At 44.1% G+C, this 23483-nt stretch overlaps 2 protein-coding genes across 4 annotated transcripts in view; one reads left to right on the forward strand and one right to left on the reverse strand.

The window, feature by feature from the left end:
- Positions 1–447: 447 nt before the first annotated feature.
- Positions 448–969, forward strand: LOC124225842 (protein tyrosine phosphatase type IVA 1-like). The gene has a single exon (XM_046638563.1). It carries the CDS (start codon positions 448–450, stop codon positions 967–969), a length of 522 nt encoding a protein of 173 aa, XP_046494519.1.
- Positions 970–7897: 6928 nt separating this feature from the next.
- Positions 7898–23483, reverse strand: part of ME3 (malic enzyme 3) — a 178866-nt gene continuing 163280 nt past the window's right edge. For all 3 annotated transcript variants that reach the window (XM_046684600.1, XM_046684599.1, XM_046684601.1), the window contains exons 9-15: positions 16021–16118; positions 15605–15718; positions 14347–14452; positions 13601–13743; positions 12872–13045; positions 9525–9623; positions 7898–8135 (exon numbers count right to left, since the gene is read on the reverse strand). In XM_046684600.1, coding sequence (XP_046540556.1) covers positions 7974–8135; positions 9525–9623; positions 12872–13045; positions 13601–13743; positions 14347–14452; positions 15605–15718; positions 16021–16118 — 896 coding nt within the window. In that variant the 3' untranslated portion in view covers positions 7898–7973. The remainder of the gene's footprint in view (positions 8136–9524; positions 9624–12871; positions 13046–13600; positions 13744–14346; positions 14453–15604; positions 15719–16020; positions 16119–23483) is intronic.

The following is a 23483-nucleotide window of genomic DNA, read 5'->3' on the forward strand; positions in this document are numbered from 1 at the left end:
GGCTACAATCTTTAATGAGTGAACAGCCTCCTTTGTGTGGTGGTCTTGGTCACGCCTGGATGGAGTTTCTGAAGGGCCCCGGAGATTACTGCCAGGCACAGCACGACCTTCCTGAGGACGAGTGAACTGTGGACGTCCATTGCTGCTGCACCAGGAAGCCCCAGTCCGAGCGGTCGTCCTGTGCGCAGACGAGTAGAATTGAAATCAGAGCATTTCACAAGAATTCCGACCTCCTGCATTTCCTTCCCTTTGACTCAGTGTTACTGAACTGGAGGATTGCTTCTTGTTAGGGGGTTCATTTCATTTCCGATTGCTCCCAGTTGCATATTCAAAGCGTTGAGAATTTCGAGTGGAGTCTATTGGAGCAGACCTCAGTTTCTTTACATCATTTCTGTATTCAAAAATTTAAAAAGTTTTTGTAACCGTATTGTGTGTTTTTAAATTAACATGGCTCCAATGAACTGCCTAGCCCCTGTGGAAGTCACATACAGGAACATGAGATTTCTTATTACACGCAATCCAACCAGTGCAACCTTAAACAGATTTATAGAGGAACTTAAGGAATATGGAGTTACCACAATAGTAAGAGTATGTGAAGCAACTTATGACACTGCTGTCGTGGAGAAAGAAGGCATCCAGGTTCTGGATTGGCCTTTTGATGACGGCTCATCGCCCTCTAACCAGATTGTTGATGACTGGTTAAGTCTTGTAAAGAGTAAATTTCGTGAAGAACCTGGTTGTTGCATTGCCGTTCACTGTGTTACAGGTCTTGGGAGAACTCCAGTGCTTGTTGCCCTAGCATTAATTGAAGGTGGGATGAAAAATGAAGATGCAGTACAGTTTATAAGACAAAAGCGGCGGGGAGCTTTTAACAGCAAGCAACTTTTGTATTTGGAGAAATACCGTTCTAAAATGCGGCTGCGCTTCAAAGACTCCTGGGGTCATAGAAACACCTGTTGCGTTCAATAAAACTTGGCTGCCTGATGCTGTTGCTTTCAAAGTGGAACTTGAGACAGGACTTAGTTTACTGCACATGTTAGCCAACATGTAGGCTTCATGACTGACAATTCTAACGAAGATTCCATAGCAGTATTGAAAAGCCACCAGCTTGACCGAATTGCAACCTGTTTGGCTTACTACTATTCCCACATCAGAAACAATATGTAAAAAGTTGAGAGATTAGGTGCCAAAATACCCAGCATAATACTTGTGTATTTTTTAGTATCATACAGAATTAAAATCCTGGGAATTATGAACAGCACTCTAAACCACACGTGGTTTATTCCTTCAGTCATTTCAAACATTGCAAGTAGGGCCTATATGGTTATTTGTCTGCTCCTTACTGTTTACCACCTCATATGCCTACCAGTATACATCAGGTTTGTGCGACAACTGATTTGTTGGATCCTTACCAAGACTTATGGTGATTTACTTCTATAAATCTCATTTTGTGCTGTTATGAAAACCTCCATTTTGAAAAATCACAAATCTCTGGTTGAAAGTTCACGTAAAATACACATTCTACAGAAGCACATGTGTGTAATATCTTCAGACAAAAAAGTCTTTCACTTAACTTAGTATTTACACTTGGGGTGCAACCTAGAGGGGAGGGCCTGAAGACAAAATGGGAGGAGGCTAGGAAATATTCTAGTAAAATGTTGCCTTTGTCTTGTCCAGGGTGTATACAATAGGTCCTTTCATTTAGAAAAACTCTTTTTTTTTTAAAGGTGAAAATGCTTTGTAGCTAAAACATTTCTAAATTGTAAAATTTCTGAAAAGCTTTTAATTCTTTGCCGTACCTACTGGAAGTTATTTATTAACTTATTTTTGTTTGAAGTGTGGTATTTTTTTCTTGTCTTCCCAACCAAAAAAGAATGGATTTCTACCAATGAATTCATCAGACATCTAATATTTTATATGGTTTTTGAACTGTGTAACTTAATATTTGGAATATGTGATACTTTGTTTTATTATTTAATTGAAAAAATGGTGAGATATATTAATGTTCGTTTAACCATATAGTCATACTGCTGGGAATATAGTTCTTTCTTTATTTTTTTGAGGAAGATTAGCTCTGAGCTAACATCTGCCACCAATCCTCCTCTTTTTTGCTGAGGAAGACTGGCCCTGAGCTAACATCCATGCCCATATTCCTCTACCTTATATGTGGGACGCCTGCCAACAGCATGGCTTGATAAGTGGTGGGTAGGTCCACACCCAGTATCTGAACTGGTGAATCCCGGGCCGCTGAAGCGGAATGTGCGAACTTAACGACTGCACCACCAGGCCAGCCCCTGGGAATATAGTTCTATGAAGGAAATAATTTGTCAGTGTTCACCATTCACCAGCTAGTACAAGAGCTTGGACATCTAAACAAGTAAGGAATTGCAGGAGAAGAAATATAATTGCTTATATTATCTAAGCAAGATAATATAGCTGTGTTAATAAGCAAAGGCATTACTAGAGATAAAGGAAATAAAGTTTCAAAATTTTCAGTTCATCAGGAACTTATAACAATTCTAAACTTTATCCATCAAATAACACTGGTCTAAAATATATAAAGCAAATATGGAGAGAACTACAAGGAAAATTGACAAGTTTAGCATAGTGGTGGGAAATTTTCCTATCCTTTCAGGAACAGATCAAGGAGACAAAAATCATTAAGGATATAGATTTGAATGAAACAACAAGCTTGATTCCATAAACATATAAGGGACATTGTCCAAAAGTGAGAATCCATTTTCTTTTTAAGTATATGAAATATCTTATTAAATTTGACTATATTTAACAGAAAAAAATTTCAGCAAATTTTAAAATATTTGAATAATACAAGTAAATTCTTTGACTTCAGTTAAGTTAGGAACAAAAATATAATATCCATACATTTGGAATTTTGAAAATCTGTGTCTAAACTTCCACTTCTGGATAGGATGTAGTAGATCATGGCAGCCCAAAACCCTGCCTGCAACAACCAGAAAAATATGGATAAATTACAAAAGTCGTATGTTTAAAGACATGTTAGTAAAATACAACATGAAAGCAACGAGGACTAGGTGATAGGAATTCCGGAGAGGGAGGTGCTCTCTTGAGGTGAGTGGCCATTTTGTTCGCCGGGGGCATTTACTGGTTCTGGACACAGACCAAGGATCAGGCTTGGTCCATGCAGAGGGTCTCTACTGAGGGAAAGAGAAACCCAGCAAAGCTTTTGATGGTCATGGGGGGCTGGTGCAACAGATTGGAAAATTGACAAGGTTGACCGGTTCCCGCCACATGTTGCAAGTTGAGATCCTCAGGAAACAGATACTGAATCTGAGGTTTGCATTTGGAGGTTTACTGGGGAGTTGTCCCAACAACACCTGTGAGGGAGCAAGAGAACTAGGATATGGCAGAAGAAGTTGAATGGTGACACATATAGTTGCAACAGTGGCCTCAGCCAATCTTGAAGGGAGCTCTGAAGCTGGGATGGCCATTTAGAGATGTCCCCATTTGAGGCAAGGGTGTTGCCCTTTGGACATGAATCAACCAGTCCTTGGATGCAGGCTATCCCTGGGGATGAGGGCGTACCCTTGGATGAAACATCTTCCTTCAGTCAAATGCAGTTCCCAGGGAGGGATGCAGCTGTGAGCTTCCAGATGATAACACAGCTGGGGGAATGTGTGTTTCAGACGTGAAAAGGGATCTGGGTGGTGCAACTGCTGCACCCACTATACTAAATGATACTTGCTGAGCTCTGGGGCTATGTATGAGAGGCTGGCGAGTTAGAATGAAAACTTTTAAAAGACAGGGAAATCTCCCTTAATCTCATAGTGCTTAGGAAACAAAGTCCTGCTGGAAGAAGAGGTTCCAATCTTCACCAACACTTACTGTCTTTTTTATTATGGACATTCTAAGTGTGAAGTGGTATCACACTGTGGTTTTAATTTTCATATGGCTAATGACTAACGATGTTAAGCATCTTTTTTGTGTGCTTGTTAGCTATTTGCATATCTTTTTTAGTAATATGTTGGTTCAAATATTTTGCCCATTTCTTTCAACTGAGTTGTTTGTTGTCTTCTTATTGACTTGTAAAAGTTCTTTATATATTCTGGATCCAATGCTTTTATCAGATAGACAATTTTCAAATATTTTCTCACAGTCTGTTCCAGTATGTTGCTTGTCATTTTTTTCCCCTTAATGGTGTATTTTGAAGTGTAAGAGTTTTAAAATTTGACGGAGTACAATTTATCAGTACTTTTAAGAATCATGCTTTTAAATTGTATCTAAGAACTCTCTTCCATAAGTGACAAAAGTTATTTTGCTATATTTTCTTCTAGAAAATTTATAGTTTTAGCTCTAACATTTAAGTCGGTAATCCATTTTGAGTTAATTTTTGTGTATGGTGTGAAGTAAATGTCTAAATTCACTTTTTTTTGCATGTGGATATCCAGTTGTCCCAGCATCATTTATTCAAAGACTATCCTTTCCCCCATTGAATTATTTTGGTAGATTTGTTGAAAAATCAATTTACCGTAAATGTAAGGACTTATTTGTGAATTCTCAATTCTGTCCATTGATCTACATAATCACAGAGTCTTGATCATTGTAACTTTATGGTCAATTTTGAAATTTGGTGGTATATTTTGTTCTTTTTCAAAAATTTTGCCTATTCTAGGTCCTTTGAATTTCCATATAAATTTTAGGATCAGCCTGTCAATTTCTACAAAAAGAGCCTGCAAGGATTTTGAAAGGTATAGTGTTGATTTTATAGATAATTTGGAGAGAACTGTAGCCTTGACAATACTGAGGCTTCAAATTCATGAACATGGAACCTCTTCATTTATACAGGTCTTTAATTTCTATTAGCAGTAGTGTTCAGTGTACAAGACTTGCACTTCTTATATTTCTAAAAGTATTTTTTCTTTTTGATGCTATTGTGAATGGAATTTTCTTAATTTTATTTCTAGATTGTTTGCTGCTAGTATACAGAAATACAATTGATTTTTGTATATTGACCTTGCATCCTATTACCTTTCTAAACTCATTTATTAGGAGGGAGAGAGGCAGAGAGAGAGAGAGACAGAGAGAGGGGAATGCTATTCTAGTCTTTGGCGTTTTCTACATACAGGATTATGTCATCTGTGAATAAAGGCAGTTTTACTCTTCCTTTCCAATCTAGATGCCTTTAATTTCTTTTTATTTCTTTAACTGGCTAGACCTTCCATGTTGACCAAAAGTGGTGAAAATAACATCCTTGCCTTGTTCCAGATTTTAGGGAGAAAGTATTCATTTTTTCCCCATTAAGTATGATGTTAGCTGTTGGTTCATCAGGTTGAGGATGTTCTCTTCTGTTCTTACTCTGTTGAAAGTTTTATCATATATAGGTGCTGGATATCTTTCAAATGCTTTTTCCACTCCATTGACATGGTCTTGTGGTTTTTGTCCTTCATTCTATTAATATCATGTACTCCATTGATTAATTTTCAAATGTTAAAACAACTTCATATTCCTGGGATAAATCCCACTTATTCAATTTTGTGTGATTCTTTTATGTTGATGGATTTGGTTTGCTAATATTTTGCTTAGGATTTTGCATCTATATTCATGAAGGATATTCGTCTGTAGTTTCTTTCCTTGTGTTTTTGATATTAGGGTAATACCAGTATCATAGAATGATTTGGGAAGCGTTCCTTCCTCTATGTTCTGAAAGAGTTTGTGAAGCATTGGTATTATTTCTACTTTGAATTTTTGATAAAATTCACAGATGAAGGCATCTGGGCCTTCGCTTTTCTTGGTAGGAAGATTTATAATTACTAATTCAATTTCTTGTCTGTTGACTTCTGCTCTAATCTTTGCTTGCTTTGGATTTTGTTTGCTTTCCTTTTTCTTGTTTGTTAACAAGTGCATGTTATTGCTTTTAGATCTTTCTTTCTTTTTTCCCTGATATAGGCATTTAAAGCTATAAAATTTCCCTTTAAGCACTGCTTTAGCTACAACTCATTGATTTTTTTCATTCAAGTCAAGATATATAATTTACCTTGTGATTTCTTCTTTGAACCATGGGTTATTTAGAAATGTATTGTTTAATTTCCAAATAGTTGGATATTTCATATCTTTTTTCCTGTTGTTGATTTCTAATGTAATTATTAACTATCCAGGAAGACATCTTGGAGCCAACTGCATTTGAACTCTAGATGACTGATGTCTCCAAGCAAAAAGCAGAAAATTTATCAGATTTAATTGACAAAAGGCAGGGAAGCAGAGAGAAAGATTTTCCAGGTGGAAACCAAGCATGTAGAGGGCACAGGCCTGAAAGTCATGGGTTTATTAGTGCCAGCAAGATGTTCAGTGTGGTTGGAACAAAGGAAATGTAATTTGTATCTTCTTTGTTTTCTCTTGGTTCAGTTTACCTAAAGTTTGTTAATCTAGTTGATCTTTTCAAAGAACTTGTTTTTGTTTCATGGATTTTTCTCTACTATTTTTCTTTTCTAATACATTGAGTATAAGGGAAGTGTAGTTGGGGTACAGAGGAAGTTGTGGGACAGCATGTAGAAAAGATAGTGTAAAAGGTTCCCTGGTGTTCAGATTCCAGCTTCACTCTTCAAATCCTCTTCTGAAGAGTTTTTCATTCTCTGTGAGCCCAGGACTTATAAGTACAGGAATGCTTTCTCGGGATATTCTTGGAAGGAAGGAAGGACGCAGATGTTGGAAGAATAAGACCTGGGCAAGGGGTGACTGGTGTCTCTGCTAATTACTCTCCTAGGTGCCCAAAAGTCCACCTGGCCTGGCTCTGAGAGGTGGCCATATAGGATCTATTCATTTTGGGCAGTGGGGATCCTGAGGCTGAGCTGGCAGCAGGGGTGGACAGCCGTAGGTCCATAAGCATGGTGTATTGTTTCCTGTGTTATACAATGAAACTAGAGGTTGGAAGCTGCCATCCCAATAGGTCGTAGCAATTTAGCAGAGTCTTTGATTGCAGAGCCTGCAGGCTTGTCTCCCCCACCCCATCCCCTGGTGTGGGCTCTGCTGGACACAAGGGAGGTGAAGACTATAGCTAAACTCGATCTAAGAAACACCTAGGACAGACTGACACCATTCTAGAAGAAAGCTGCTCTGGTTTGCTGAATTACTTCAGACAGTGAAGGGTGGAAGACAGAGAGGGTTCCAAGAGCCAGGAAAATGAAATCAAGCCTTTCCTACAACTCCCCATGCTGTTCTTCTCATTGCCTCTCTTCCTCCTCACTTCTTGGCTTGCTGACCCTCCCCACCCACATTTCTCTGGTTTTCCTTTTAGTAATAACCAAAAAAGAATGCCCGATACTCAACAACCCACAGGGCAGTGACCATTTTGACTAGCTAGTGAGCTGCTTCCAGCCACTCAGCCCCCGCACCCATCTGAGTCTTCAAGGGTGTGTATTCCTCCACTGGGATTGAAGGCCCTGATGGGTGGGCCACACTTTCTGGCCAGTGACTACCCTCATATTCCTCATTTTCCCATGACCCCTACCCATCCTTCACTCTTGAGACTCAGTGCAAACACTGCTCCCCCTGAGGCCTTCTCTTTTGTCTTCATGGGAAGTACCCTCTCCCTTCTCGGAGCACCCTTGACCTTTATCTGCACTTCTTTCATGAACTTACCACTTTCTCCCTTGTGGTAAAATGAATTGTGTCCACATCTCATCTCCTCCACTAAACCCTGAGCTCTGTGAAGGCAGAATTCTAGGCAAGATTCTAGATTCCCCACAAGGTCTAGCCAATAGTTGGCAATCAACAGATGAAGAGATCTTGGGAAGGAAGTCAGAGGAGGGCTATAGAAAAGCGAACTCTCAGGGCCTTTGGGGACAACGCTCTCATTCACTGTATGCCTGGGCATCTCCACTCACACCAGAAAGTTCAAAGGAAAAACACAGTGACAAGGATGGCCATTTTGGAACCCATTTATATTGTCAGTATTACTCTGGGCTTCATCCAGCTCCACACCAGCCTCTGAGACTGTGTCAGATCGTCTGAACATTCATGGCTTCCTTGGGCCAAGTGTAGCTGTCCAGCGTAAAGGAGTCATAGTCTGGAGTGTAGACCAGGGATCTTACAAAAGCCTCCTTGTCCTTGGGCTCCGGGTAGTAGGAGGCCAGGTTGTGTTTGTACGCGAAGTCAAGGACCTAGGGAAAAACATGTTTGGCTGAGGAACTGGATTTAAGGAGGAAGCTGCCTAAAGGCCCTTGCTTGGGAGCCTGTAGAAGGGGAATATATCCCAAAGAACTAGATGTGTTCCTCTCATGAGTTGTGGCCCATGGAGCCACTGGATAGGAAGGATTTTGAGCTTCCTGCCTAGATAGGAAGCTGTGAAACAGTGGAATAAACACTGGGCAAGGGTCAGGAGCCCTCAGACTAGAGTCTACCTCTGCTTCTAACTGCCTCCGAGTGCTCAGCAGTGACATTATCCTTGTTGAGCCTCAGTTTCTTCATCTGTAAAGTGGGGGTAATGAGACCTCTCTCTGGAGTGATGTGAGGATAAAATTAAGTAACAGGCAAAAGTGCTCAATACTTGCTATTTTTCTCCCCTCTAAATGTGGGCTGAATGGAAAAACAGCCTGGACATTGTTCTCTGGGTATTAGATTTGGCTTCAGAAGAGCATGAATCTAAATATCCCACAAAGGAAGGAACTGGACAGGGTGGAGCTGGACTATGAGCTGGACTGTTGGTCTCAAGGGCTGATTCTGAATCCTGCCCTGTACAACTCATGGGGAGTGCGTGCTGTTGTGCAATGCATTTTCTGAAATTATTTAAAAAACTTATTATAGAAAATGTAAAGCACATATACTAATAGAAATAACAGTATAATAAACCTTCATGTGTTCATCATCTAGATTCAACAATTATCAATCTTGGGCCAGTCTTCATTGCACCACATTCTGATTCTTTGAAAACACATCATCTCTGCATTGTCTCTAGGGTGACATTTTCACTGGGAATATTCCATGAATCTGATCACCCCATGGCCCAGCCATTATGAAAGAGAAGGAAGGAATGAACATCTTATTCTGGCCAGAAAGGCACTGAGTGTGGAGCTTTCACACTGTTCCCTTTTGATCTTCTCCAGAGCTCCGGGAGAGAGGAATTACTGGTCTCTTTGGAAAAGGAGGAAACTGAAGTTCAGGGATGTGAAGTGACTGGCTCCAGGTGACTCTGCTGCTGACTGGCAGACCCGGGACCTCAGAGCCTGAGCTCTTTCCATGATGCTATGCAAGCTGACCTTTCTGTATAAATGGGCACTTATGATTCAGTTTTTAAAAATTCCACCCACATTCTGGACCACAAAACTATGGACTTTGGTGACCTTTCTGCCTGATGTTTTAGGGGAAATCCAGGAGTTTTCCCAGAACTGGCCTGAGTGGGCATTGTCACCCAGCCTCTGGGTTGCATGTCGTGCAGCCCAAGGAGCTAAGGATGTCTCCATAGCTGCCATTCCCTAGCCCTCCTAAAGTCACAGAGAGAGAAGGTCGATGAGCCTCACTACCCATATTACAGGGGGTAGCATGCCCCTTACTTTGATGGCGATTCTCAAAGACACATCTCGGATGGTGCTGAGTGGTGGGTACAGTCTCCCTTGGGACAGATGCTGCTCAGAGACCTCCTGGGCAATTTGCTGGGAAGAGAGAGAGAGAACCGAGAGACTAAGCTGAGTTTCTGCCTTCCCAGAACAAGCCCAACCAATTACCCCAGAGTCTCACCTCAACCCTCGTAGGTGGCCACTCAGTGTGGTTCCCACTGTTGTCTCTGCCACCATGTGGCCCCAGAGGGGCTTAATGCTTGGGTTTAAGCAAAGACACATTCTTTCTGTACTGTGAGACTGACTGGGTGAGGCTTAAAACAACATGAGGCTCTCTGAATCCTAAAGGAAAATAATTAAGACCAAGATAAATAAACTCATGGCTTGCAAAGCAGACTCTGGGATCTCCCTTGGCTGGTCTAGCCTGTTGCATAAGAATCCCTGAGTTCCTCACTTCCTGAGTTCCAGGCTCTCCCACATGCTTACTAACATCCTGGGTGCCATCTTATCTTTCTGTATTCAGGGCTCCTGGAGCTCTCCCTTCTAGTCCTGGTCCCATCTGAGGACAGGCTTCTCCTCCAGGGAGTGACATCACAAAAGGGCTTATGGCTTATCCGAATAAATGCCCTAAGCACATCTTCCTGGGAACAGCACCTCCCACAGCTCCCCTCCCTGGTTCAGAGCCTGTCTCTGAGGGCCAGCTCTCTCCTGCAAGCCTCATCTTCCAGCTTCAGGCACTGGTGCTCAGCCAGCCTTGCAGAACAGCCTCTTTAATGTGGTGCCTCTGAATCTACTCCCACTCAATCTTCTTGTGTCAAATTTAAATTTGGGAAAAGTCACTGGTGCTCTCTGAGAACTGTGTGTCTGAGGGTGGACAAGGCAAAGGAGTTGGTCTCGCCTCAGAGTTTGGCAGACGTCAGGGAAGGGGCTTCCCTCTCCACTGCCTCATTCTCATGCTCCCATCTCTCCTTTGCATTCAGTCAGTCAGCATTCACTGAACTCCATGACATGCTAGGCTCTGTGCTGGGTGCTGAGGATCCCTGGTGGAGAAGCCATAGTCTTTTCCATCCTGGAGACTGGTGTCAGGGGACAATTAAACTATTACAAGTCCAATATAGTGAAGTGAGTGCAAGGAGATGGGACATATAGACATAGAGGAGGCAGGGCCCAGTATGCTGTGTACAGGAAAGGCTTCCCAGAAGAAGTGACATAAGCTAGTACCCGAAGGACAAAGTAGGAGTTACTTGAAAAGGGGAGAAGGAATAGCACACTCAAATTCTCAGAGGTAAGAGAGCAAGAGAGTGCGAGATTGAAAAAGAACACTGGCTAGGCTGATGGTAGAGGGAGGCTAACAGTGAGGCTAGAGCAGAAAGGAGGGCCCAGTGATGAAGTGCCTTGTAGGGAAACTGAGTGAAGGAGTTTGGACTTTGTCCTGTAAGCACCGGGGAGCCACACAAAGGCCTGAAATTAGGAAGGAGAGTTGGCCTGCTCCATGTTTCTAAGGATTCTCTTTGTGGAGGTCTAGAAGATGGACTGCTTAGAGGAAGCAGCATTTCCACGGCTAGATCTGCAACTAGAAAGGTTATGGTGAAGAGTGAAGAGATATATCGTGGTACGTGTGGTCACTTCTAAGATAGTGGGTGCTGGTAATGCTCGGTTGCAGGTTGGAGTCTCATTGCTTGGGGCCATCTTGGTGCTGTAACACAAGCCCAGTGAGCTTGAGCAAATTACTTAAACTCTCTCTGCCTCACTTTCCATGTCTACAACCTAGGGATAATCACTAGACCTATTTTACAGAGTTGTCAAGGTGAAATGAGATAGTGCGTGTAAATCTCCTAAAACCTATATTATTTTTTTCCATAGGAAAATCAGATTCAACTTAAATTGTCTTAACTAAAAGCACGCTTTTCAGAAACGTAACTTGTCAGGTCTTTGAAGACCTAGAGGGGAGGGGCCTTGTCCTGCTCACAGCAGGTGATTAATAAGTAGACTGAGGAGAGGTTCCTGTGTAGTTATGGACAGTGTTCACAAAATGATAGAGCTGAACTGTCCCACTGCATTGCAGGGTGGGTGCGGATTTCTCTAGGGGTTACACAGGGAGACTCCAGCACTGGCCGACTCCAAGCAGGAAGTGACTCTTCCCATCCAATGGGGTTTTCAACAGCTCTGCCAACGGCCACAAGACAAGGCTACCACCCATCATAGCAATGAGAAGAAATACAAACACAGAATACTCAAACAAGAAGGACAGAGAACCATGGCACAAAGCTACAGCTAGTACGCCCATGGCTTGGGGGAGACTGAAAAACCTCCAGGAGACATTAATGTATGGACTTTTGAAGCTGTGCTCAGACCAAGAAGTGGTAAGAAGGAACATGGTGCATGAGGCAGGTCCTTGTGGGACACACAGAAGCGGGGCTGGATAGGGCTGCATGGAAGCCATTGCCGTGTCTTGCTGGTTTGGGCCTCCCACCAGTGCCACGGTGAGGGTGAAATGCAGATGGATGTCAGAAATCACAGAAGAGCCTTTGGAGCTCACTGGGGATAAATATATTTAATATCAAAGTATACGGCTTTGATTAGCTTAACCTACCGACAGAAACATTTCTATGCCTCACTTTCCTCAGAGTGGGGGTAAATGTGAAGTGCCTGGCATTCAGTCAGCACTTGATAAATGTCAGCCACCGTAACTGTTATTATTAGTAGCCAATATTATGAATGTAGCCTGTCATTCTTACTGAATTCTTTCATTGTTTTCATTGTGTCCAGTAGAGAGCCCTTCCGGGAGCTTTTCCAGTGAGGTACCTGGAGCAGGTGCATCCCCACAGCCCCACTGTGCTCAAGATCCAGGTGTTCAGAGCAGGCAAACGAGACACCCAACCCACCTCCTTCCTTACAGAAAGCTGCCCTAGTGGGGCTTATTCTGCTACTAGTTACCCTGGTGACGTGGCCAAGACCCATGGCTGGAAGAATCCATTGCCTGTCATGGTCCACAAGCCCACAGTTTCAGGTGGCTTTGGTGGCATCTCCCTTGTTCTAGGCATCTAGATGGGCACTGCTGGGAGGCAGGGAGCAGTACGAGGTATGTCCCCTCACTGCCAACACCCCCTCGCATTGACTATTCCCTATCCTCCCTTAAACACCATATGTGTTTTGAGAAAAGTTCAAGCCTCAAGGTGATCCTGACAGAAGTTTGAGGTTCACGCATTTTGGGGATCCACTGCTAGGATTGGGGGCAGGTGGATATAAAAGACAAGGGGAGGAATTTTTGGAGGCCCAGCGTAGGACCTGCTGTAGATCACAGGCCCTATTGGGAGCACGCAAGGGAGCAGGGACAGTGATACCTCTGCTGTCAGGAGGAAGATCTCGTCTGGAATGTGCCGGATCCCGCCAGCGATGACCCCCAGAGCCACTCCAGGGAACACATAGGCGTTGTTTCCCTGCCCGGGAATGAAGGTCCTGCCATCTTCCAGAGTCACGCTCTTAAAAGGACTTCCACTGGCAAAGATCCCTCGGCCCTGGAGGCAGGAAGGAAACCAGAGATGGAGCTTGGAGATTGGTTTGGGGCAGCAATGCTGGCCTAGTCTTATCTTCCAAATGTTGGACCCTTCTTCATCCTCTCCCAGATGCTCAGCATTGTACTGAGCGCACTGCACTTGTTCATTTGACCAGAAAGCTTAGCCCCACTGAGTTACCAGGCAGTCAAGAAACCACTGAAAGGTGAAGCTGTGTCTTTTTTAGCTGCCACGTCTTGAGAGGGCCAAACCAGGACATGACAGGTCTGCAAGTGGCCTAGAGTCTGCAAGTGTCTTGGGTTCTGGTCCAAGCTCTATGTTATTAGGGAACTTTGAGCAGTATAGTGCAACGGCAAAAGCTTAGGCTTTGGCCCCAGACCTAGGTTTGAGGGCCAGCTCCACTCCTCATTAGCTACGTGACCTTAGCCAATTACTCCGTCTTTCTGAGCCTCAGTTTGCTCGTCAGTGATGTGGGGATTTTTTTCACCCTCATAGGGTTACTCATAGTTATTGTTACTATGTCCGCTCAGCCTGGGGAAGGAAGGACTCCCCGCTGACCTCAGTGACCCGGTAGCACTTCTCAGCCGTGCACTCAGCCTTGCTGGTGGGGTTGCTCAGGGCAAAGATGATAGGGCGCTCGTGGAAGGAGGCCATGTCCCTCAGAATCTGCTCCGTGAAGGCTCCTGCGATGGCGGCAACACCTACAGGGAAAAGGGGGGTAGTGGGGATGCCTACTCTTTATAAACAACCCATTCCTCTTCTGGAGGTGATGGTGGTGGGGAACTAGGTGCAACGTGAAAGATTCAGGAGTCATGGGGATGGCGTCTGACAGAGGGGTGGAGGGAGCAGAAGAGAAAAGGGTCTTCCTGCTTGAGTTGGCTGAGACTTCCTCTTAATCCCTAAGGGAGCACTGGTCCACATCAGGTCCCTACCCAGTTAAGATGAACCTGTGAAGGCATTCCTGGGCATTGTCCTTTCAAGTGGGCTGCTCCTCCAGTACAGGGAGAGATGCCAGGGTTCCCACCTTTAGGGAGGCGTGCTCATTTCATCTTGGTTAGAGACCAGCGCTGAGCTTTGCCACTGCACTGTATAATTTTGCATCACTAAGCCCCAACGTGGTGCCTTCATTCTGTGGTTTTTATATAGCAGTCACTCAATAAGAGTTTGTGGCATTGAATTGGATATGGGATAGGGGAAAGAGCTGTGTTTCCATGGGTTACTCATGCCTCCTTGCTGAGCCTGTCTCCACCTGCAAGTCAAGAGGGTTAGCTGGGCTGGGCAGTGGGCCATCTCTCTCCTCCTACCTATGATGGCTGTGGGCTTCACCAGCCTCACCACCTCCTCCAGGGAGTTTACTTCAGGATGGTCCTGGGCAAACATCTCCTTCTCATGGTTCAGGTGGGTCCTCCCCTGCAGGGAAAGGAAGAACATCATCATCTCTGATGACTCCTTTGGGTCAGCTGGCCTCATGAGAACCAGAGTGAAACGTTAGCTTTGAGAGATCTTTGAGTAGGGATGAGTTCAAAGGGGTAAGCCAAATGATGTTGAAAGGTGGGCAACTGAGAAGTGTGGCAGCCTCTGGCAGCCTCTACCTGTGGCTGGATTATGCTCTGGAATGGCCTGGGGTGGAAGGAGGAATCTCCAGGCCCCAGTTCCTTCCAGTGGTAATCTGGCTGTACATGGAACAATAGGAAGGTCGGATTCTACTGAGGGGTCTCTGCTATTCTTGGTCAATGGCCCCACATACTTCCCCCATTCCTACCTCTGTCATCTTTTTCATCTCTCACTGACATTCTATGTGAGTGGAATTTGAGGAATTAAAACATGGAGCTCTGAGTGAAGTCCTAAGGGAAGAGGTCATCTGATTGTGCCCCTCACCACATTCTGGTCAGAAGGTGGACTGTTTCTCTCTCGTTCATTCTTTCACTCACACCTCAAACATTAATTATGTTTGTAATTAACGTAAGTACCATGTACCAAGCATTGACATCAAGACTATAGCCCACTGGGAAGATGGAAAAGTAAAGGGGCAACTGCCCTACAATGTGGTAAGTGTGATGTAATGTACGTGGGGGGGTGGTGCGCTATGTGAGCACGGATGCAAGGAATTAATTGAGACCTAGATGCCCAGAGAAAGGTTCTTGGACAAGGTAACATTTGAGCTCAATCAGAAGATAAGGAGGAAACGGATGGGTTTGAGTGGGCGTGTGAAAAAGAGAAGGGCATTTCAGGTAGAGGAACAAGATATGCAAAGATGTGGAATAGAGCATGTTACTTTTGGACAGCCACAACCCATATGGCTGGAGGTTAGTGCAAGGCAGGCAGTGGTGGGTGATAAGGCTGGAAGGGGCACACAGACACACACTTGCAGGCATAGTCAAAGCTTCTGGACAAGAGCAATTAAGGCTACTTTGGGATGAGTCTTTTGCTTTGGAGGTCAGGACATTGCCCTCCTTTTACTCTCTATTCTGTCTGAGCAGTTTGCCCCTTGGAGACCTCTTGTAGTCCAGTTCCAATAGTTGTGGGTGTCAGGAAACCTCCAGGTCTCCAGATTGACAGTACCTTGACGATGAGGCCCTTGGAGTCCACCATCCAGATCTTCCTCGTGGCCTCTGCCTTGGATACGCCTTGTTTCTCCAGGGCCATGACAAGGAGGTGGGCGATGCCCATGGCTGCCTGGGAGGTAGCATACGATGGATGTTTAGGCATAGGGCAAATAGCTGCTCAGCATTTATAAGATACTTTACCAAGATCTTTTCTTCTCTCTATCACCCCCCTACCCCCACTCCCAGGAGGCCCAGTTAAGTCTTTGCCTTGAGACACCCAGATGTTGGGGCCCAGGCAGCTGAAATTATCACAATGCACTTGTATTTCTTCCTCTTCTCAGAACCCTAAGAACACCTCCCCTCCTTGATGGCCCTCTACTTATTCTTATTTGCCTACTGGAACAACAGTAGAGAGCCCCTGATGGCACCTACCTCACCTGCACCTTGGAAAACAAACACATGATTGGAGAGCTTGTTCTTGGTGATTCGCAGAGCAGCCAGGATCCCTGCCACAGCGACGGAGGCTGTGCCTGCAACAGAGTGGACTGAGATCAGCCTCTGGCACTGGCTCCCAGCCCCCAAGAGAAGACCCTTGGCAGAGTTCCCCACACCTAGAAACTGTGGCGGAACAAGGAATTTTCCTTAGCCCTTAGAGAGGTCAAGCCTATAGGCATGCAGGTTGTGAAGCAAACGCATGCACTCTTCTGCAGGTAACTGTTATTTTGAAAAACAGCTCCTGGATTGTTGCTCGACCCTGGAAGAGAGGATCAGAGAGTCAGGTGCTGCTACCACCATGATTCATAAATGAAATAACAAGGACACATATAATGGAATCCAAAAAGAAGTATGAGCCTCATAGAATGATTTGTTTAAGGGATAAATGGATCAAAAACATATAAAAATGAAGCCACCAACTAACCAGGAGACGTTAGTGATCATGTGATCTGAGCTGGCTGTCTTCTCCATCAAGTTATAAGATTGGATGTTCCCAGTAGCAAACCGTCATCAAACGGCTTGAGCATGTCCAGAACGTACAAGTAAGTTGCATGAACAGGTGGCTCAGATTTGTTTGACATTCGTCCACTGCATGACTTCCTCTCCCTCAATTCGTACCTAAAGCCTCACTTGGAATTCTTTATGACAAGCTGAGCAAGGGGAAAATAACTTGGGCTTGGTTTACAGCTTATTCTTAATGATATGCTGGCACCAACTAGAAGTGTATGGTTGCAGCTTCAGAGCCCCAAATGAAAGGTAGCCCTAACGGGTAACAGTGAGGGAAATCTTCTCAATGGACATGACCTCAAAGTTTCCACTTTGGTCCTAGAGATGGCTAGATCTACACTGATTCATGGGCAGTTGCTAATGCTAATGGCTGGATGGTTAGGGAATTAGAAAGACCAAAATAGTAAGATTGGTGATGAGAAAGTCTGGGGAAGGGGTATATAGATGGACTCCTTGGAATAGGTCCAGAGTGAAGATATTTGTGCCCCATATGAAAGCTCACTAAAGGGCATAAGGAGAACAGGTTCTCAAGGATCAGGTGGACACAATGGCATGTCCTGTGTATGTCGGTAAGCATCTTTCCCGAGCCCCACCCAGGGTTTGGTCAATGCGTTTATATACAAAGTAGCCATAGTGGCAGGGATGGAGGCTATGCATGGACTTCCTCTCATCAAGGCTGATCTGCTACTACTACTGCTGAATGACTAACCTGTCAACAGCAGAGACCAGTGTTGAGCTACTGATACAACACCATCTCTGGGAGGACTATCTGCCTGGCAGCAGGATGATTACATTGGATTCCTTCCATTATAGACAAGAAAGAGACCTGTCCTCACTGGAGGGAACACATGGTCTGGATATGGATTTTCTTTCCCTGTCTCTAATGCTCTGCCAGCGCCGCCATCTGTGGATGTTTGGAATGCCTATTCACCATCCTGATATATTCCAGACAACAAGGCTTCTAACCAAGGAATTAATTTCACAGTAATAGAAGTGCAGCAATAGGCTCATGCCCCTGGAATTGACTGGTCTTAACAGGTACTCCACCACCCAGGAGGAGCTGGCCTAATAGATCAGTAGAATGGCCTACTGAAGACTTACTGAAGACTTAGTTGAGGTAACACCCTGCAGAGATGGTGAGGTTCTATCCTACAGGATGCAATATATGATTTGACTTAGCAAATAATACACTGTATTCTTTCTCTGAAGACCAGAATACATGGGTCTGGAAATCAGGGGTTGAAGTGAGAGTGGCTCCTCTCACCGCTTCACCTAATAACTCACTTGCAGAATTTTTGCTTCCTGTGTGTTCAACTTTGTGCTCTCTGGACTGGAGGTCTTGGTCCCCAAGAGACAAATGCTTCCCTTAGAGTTCACAACACGGTTCTATTGAATTGGGAGTTAAGATGGCCACCTGTGTATTTGGTGCTCTTTATGCCACAAAACCAGGGGGCAAAGAAGACAGTTATTTTACTGGCTGTGGCTATTCATCCTGATGACCATGGGGGAGCTGGAGGCAGGGAGGACTGTACCTGAGCCCAGGGGACCCTCTGAGGTCTGTCTTAGTACTTTCATGTTCACTGGTAAACAGGAGGAACTACTACTGCAATAAAGAGAGGCAGGACTACTGAGGATTCAGATCCTTCAGAAATAAAGGTTTGGGTCATCCTACCAGGTAAAGAACCCTGGCCAGCTGAGGTCCTGTCTGAGGACAAGAAAACACGGAATGGGAGGTTGAGGAAGAAATTAATAAACATCAGCAACGGCCTCATGACCTGTTTTAGAAACGAGGATGCAGCAGCCATGCATATTTTTTTCCTTGATTGTTATGTGATTATATATAATGGTATACATTAGCTAATTTCTTCTCCTTTCTCCTTAATATTTGATATGTTTGTTGAGGTCAATTCTACAATTTAGTCTTCAGGTAACAGAATTTTCAAATGTGACTGTAACTGAATTTTAAGAGTAGTTAACCCTACCCAGAGATGGCTAGTGTGACATCTTCCAGAGACGAATTAAATGACTGGTGAGACTTTGCCTCTCCCCATTTCCGGGAGGTGAGAATGTCTTCATTTTATTAAGCATTTTGTTAGAGTTGTTATTGCTGTCGTCTGGAAGTGCTAATGTGTAGAATGGTGTGTATGGATGCTGAAGAGCCAAAGGGTGGTCCGCGTCAAGGACTGAGTAATTGTTTCTCAGCTTCAAACCCACCCTTCTTTGCTCTGCTTTGTCTACAAACCACTTTTCAGCTTTGCCAACTGGCTCTATGCTAGGTTCTGCCAATAGGGGGCGCCAGAGGGAGACTGAAAGGCTAACAGAAGAGGGAAAGAACATTTTTTTTCCAGCACCAATACTGCCTTGTGAGAGGGCTGGGTAAAACGTAGAACACTTAGTTAAATTAGAATTTTAGGTAAACAACGAATAATCCTTTTAGTATAAGTATGTCCCATGCAATATTAGCATATTTATTCTAAAAAATTATTTTTTATCTGAAATTCAAATTTAACTGGGTAGCCTGCGTTTTTTTTTTCCCTTTGTGCTAACTCTGGCAATCCCAGAGCCTTAGTTTTTCTCCTTTACAGCAGAAGTTTATTCCAGAAGCAGCAGTTGAATCAGTCTGCAGTTTGTCCATCACTTACAAACTAACCAGCACTAGCCAGTCACCCCCTTGTCTTCCCTCTGTTCCCCCATCCTCGGGGTGGTGGCAGATCCTTAGTGTTTCTTTTTGACTTTTTAATTCTTTAATACCTAATTAACAATTCTTTATATCAAGTTTTCTCTGTTAAAGCAACTGGTGCAGACCCTGACTGATAGAGTTCACAATAAACTAATCACAACAGGCAATGCGAAGCTCCATGATGGTCAAAGAAAAGGAAATTATATTGGGACCATTTATGGCTTGTTAGAGTTGCACAAATTAAATAAACTGATGTTATCTGAGGCTGGTGAGGGAGAGTGAAAAGTAAAATCTTCCAGCATACATTGCATTTTAAAGGGCTACAACTCTTTTTGGAAAATAATTTCCTAGTAGAGACCAAAGGCATAACATGTTTTTGCCCTTTGACCTCATGCTTCTACTTCTGGGAATCTATGCATGGAAAAATCCTAAATATATGTCCTAGGATATTTATGACAGTGTTATTTATACCACAGAATGACTGGAAATAACTTAAACATCTAACATGAGAGTAATGGTTTCATGGATTGGCCAGTGTAGACACTCAGTAGACTATATTGCAGCCATTAAAGACGATCATCCTGAAGACGATGTAGCAGCATAGAAAATGCTATGAAGTTAGTCACTAACATCTGACATTGTTCTAAGTGCTTTAGATGTCTTAACCTAAAGACAGTTTTTAAATTCAATCCTCACTATTATCATCCTCATTTGACAGACTGGGAAAATGAGGCACAGAGCAGTTTGCTGAGTTGTCCGTGATCATATAACAGAGAGAGAATTGAACGCAGGGAATCAGGCTCTAGGGTGTGTGCTTTTCACCCCTAAACTATGCTTCATTGAGTTAGCTGGAAGGAAGAGAACATTACAGCTCCTGATTCTAATTGTAACAAAATACACACACAGAATCTGGAAGGAACTACAAAACACCAATGATTGCAGGGCAGGACTATAGTAAATATTCTATATTTCTTGTTTCCAGTTGTCCAGGGGGTTTCTTTTTGCTGGCTCTGGGATGGGGGCTTCTCCTAGAACATGGGTTGGATTTGTGCCAGGCTTAGAGGCCATGTATTAGGCCAGGATAGAGGGCACAGCAAACACTTGGAGCCTAATAAGTACATGTTCGTTATTGTGGACATCAGAAGGTAGGACCCGAGGCAGGAACACACTCCCCAGAAGATGGGGTATAAGCTCTCCTGTCTTCACACAGCCATGGCCTGGAGGGACTGCTGGCATGTCAGCAGGGTCCCAGAGCCAGGGCTGAGGACTACCGGGGCTTCCTAACACCCTTCTGAGGGTCTCCAAGGAGCTCAGTGTGTGTTACTCACAGCCTACCAGGTGCCAAGCACCATGCTGGGCGCTGCAGAAGAGAGAAATAAATCAAGCTGGTCCCTGCACTCAGGGATCTCCCAGTTTACCAAGGCTTGGGCACAAATCACTGTAACACAGTCAGTAGTCAGAGGTCATTGTCTGTAAATCGTTGCATTTCGTTATTTATTGAGCAACAGTTATGTACCAGACTCCAGGTTACTGAGGATACCATTGGTAACAAAACAGACGAGGTTCATTCCTGCTTTGTAAAGAAAAAAGTTACTAAACGATTACGAGTCTGATGACAGTTATAAAGACGTTGTTCATGATACACTTTTTGTTAGTTTATGTGTGGAGAAGTATATTATCACTGTCAACCTACCTCTCCAGCTTCACATCTCTCTGTGAACTCTATGGACGAGCCACATTATTCATCGTTTCCTAACATGCCATGTACTTTTACCCTTCTGTGCTTTGTCCATGCTGTTCCCACCACCTATAGGACCGTCTGCAGTTCCTTCTTTATTCCTTAAGACTCAGCCTGCATGGTCTCCTCCACCAGGCATTCTCTGCTTTCCCTATGCGTCATTAACCACCGCTTCTCTTCCCATATCTACTTTTTGTCTGACCTGACAAAGCTGGGCTCTATCAGGGCCAGGCTCAGCACTGAACTGCATTCAGAAGAAACATTGAGCAGATAACCAAGAAAGCATTGAGAAGTAATTTAAATAATTAATTAAATCACTGACAGAGGCTGTGAGAATTGCATGTTATGACCCTCCTCCAAAATCCCCAAATATCCTTTGTCCATCATTTCCTCGAAGTCCACTTATTATGTCAGCTACTCCCCATTTCTCTGTTTCCCCACAAACAACTCCATCCATTTTACTTTCTGCCCCTCAAAACCCACTTTTCTTTTAGTTCTACTGAGTCAGGATCTGTATTTCAAAAAAATCTCCAGATAATTTATCTGCCCATCTGAGTTTGAGAAGCACTGAACTAGACGGCTTCTCTAGATGGAGTAGGAGTTTCCCTCCATTGAATAGAGAGGGCGTGTGCCGCTCAGCGGACGGATGTCAGGGCAGCTTTCTGCCTCCTGAAAGGAGGAGACGCACCAAGCATACGCCACCAGATGGTGCCAAAGATATTTGAGAAGCTCCCCAAGACAGCACACTCTTGGTGATGGGTTTTTTCCTTCTTGGGTGTCAAATATCTTCTGAGGTTAGAACTAGCAGGCTGAGTAACTGGGCTTACCTGTAGAAATTCAGTGCTGGATGGGGACTGCAGAGCATGACATCCAACAATAGTACAGATGAGGAAACTGAGGCCAGAGAGAGGCAGTGGTTTGCCCCTATCAGTCACCCAGTTGGAAGCAAAGCAGGGAAAAGTGGGGTGCTGCTTTACTCCTTCACAGTCTTGTGCAGCTCAGATAGCCTTTCCTGACTCTGGAGTTGAAGGCAGCAGGAGACGCATTATGGGGTTTCCCTGGGGCAGAACCGTGGGGTGGATGGTGGTGGAGGTAGAGGGAAGTAAACTTAGGCAGTGGACGTAAATGTTCAGCTGTGACTCTGGAAGGGGTGGAGAACACAAAACAATGGGAAATCTGATAGGAAAGAAAATTTCAATGAAAGGATACAAGAGCCACTGCTATTGATTGCTCTCATTGTGACCTTGGCTCCGTGCTATGTGTGTGTTTACCTGCACTTGCTCATTTAATCTTCACAACTCTATGAAGTAAGTGCTACTGAGCTCCTGTTTTTTCCCCCTTTCAGAAGTGGAAAGTGAGTTTCAAAGAAAATAGAAACAATCAGGAGAGAACTTCTGGATCCTCTCACACCCAGTCGGTGAACCCTGCCTCCATGTTCATCTACTTTGCCTTTCCTCCTGTTACCATCAGTAAACCGTCCCTGTTCCCAGCCAAAGCCGCCTCCAGGTATGTGCTGGATCCCATCATTTTTGCCAGCTCAGGGAATTTGTCTTGCAATTCTCTCCCCCTTTTCCTGCGTTCTCCCCTTCTCCCTCTCAACTGGGTCACTGCCATCAGCATGCAAACATGTCCTACAGCCCCAATCTTTAAAAAGCCTTCTTTTCATCCTATGTAGTTCCCATCATATTTCTTACTTCCCTTTATAGCCAAACTCTTCTCAAGAGCTGAATATACTCATGGCCTCCATTTCCTTTCCTCTTGGTCTCCCTGAAACCCAGTCTGATCAAGTGACTGTCCCTACCTCTCGTCAAAGCCACCAATGCCTCCACCTTGCAAAATTCAGTGGTCAGTCCTCAGCTCTCCTCTTCCTTGACCTCTCAGCAACATTTGAGACTGTTGCTCATTCTTTCCTTTGGGAAATTGTCTCTGCACCTGGCTTCGGAAGCCCATACTCACTGGCTACTTGCTGGCTACTTCTTCATGGTCTTTTTCTGGCCTCTTCCTCTGAGGCCATCCTCTGAAGTGGCAAATTACCCTAACTACAGACCGGAACTCAAGAGGAAAAACAGCAGTTCTTAAACCCTGTATTACAAAGTTTGGCAAATGAAGTTCTCTCCATCAACCTCTTATACTGGGGGCTCTTGGGTAATGTGTTAGGGATTTAAAAATGGAGAGGAAGGAAGCTGCTTAGCTTTCTGGAGGTAACCACCTGGAGAAGCCCAGATGTCCAGGGATGGGTTGAAACATGACTTGTGTCCATAAATGCCATGGGCAGCCAAAAGCATGACTGGTGTTCCTCACTCACTATGAGAAAAAAATAAGTTTTCCTTTTCAGAGGGAGCTTTCCATAATTACATTTCCTGCAAACTGAGGCTGTAGGCTCAGGAAGTAGCACAAAAGGACAAGCTGAAAGTGTAGACTCTATTCTGCTTTTAATAGACACATGTGACTAAGTTAAAGGAGTTTCCATGCTGA

This window comes from Equus quagga, chromosome 14 (assembly GCF_021613505.1).
Source record: "Equus quagga isolate Etosha38 chromosome 14, UCLA_HA_Equagga_1.0, whole genome shotgun sequence".
Taxonomy (NCBI): domain Eukaryota; kingdom Metazoa; phylum Chordata; class Mammalia; order Perissodactyla; family Equidae; genus Equus; species Equus quagga.

Coding starts and splice junctions, on each gene's coding strand:
- LOC124225842 (XM_046638563.1), top strand. CDS start 448: ATGGCTCCAATGAACTGCCTAGCCCCTGTGGAAGTCACATACAGGAAC.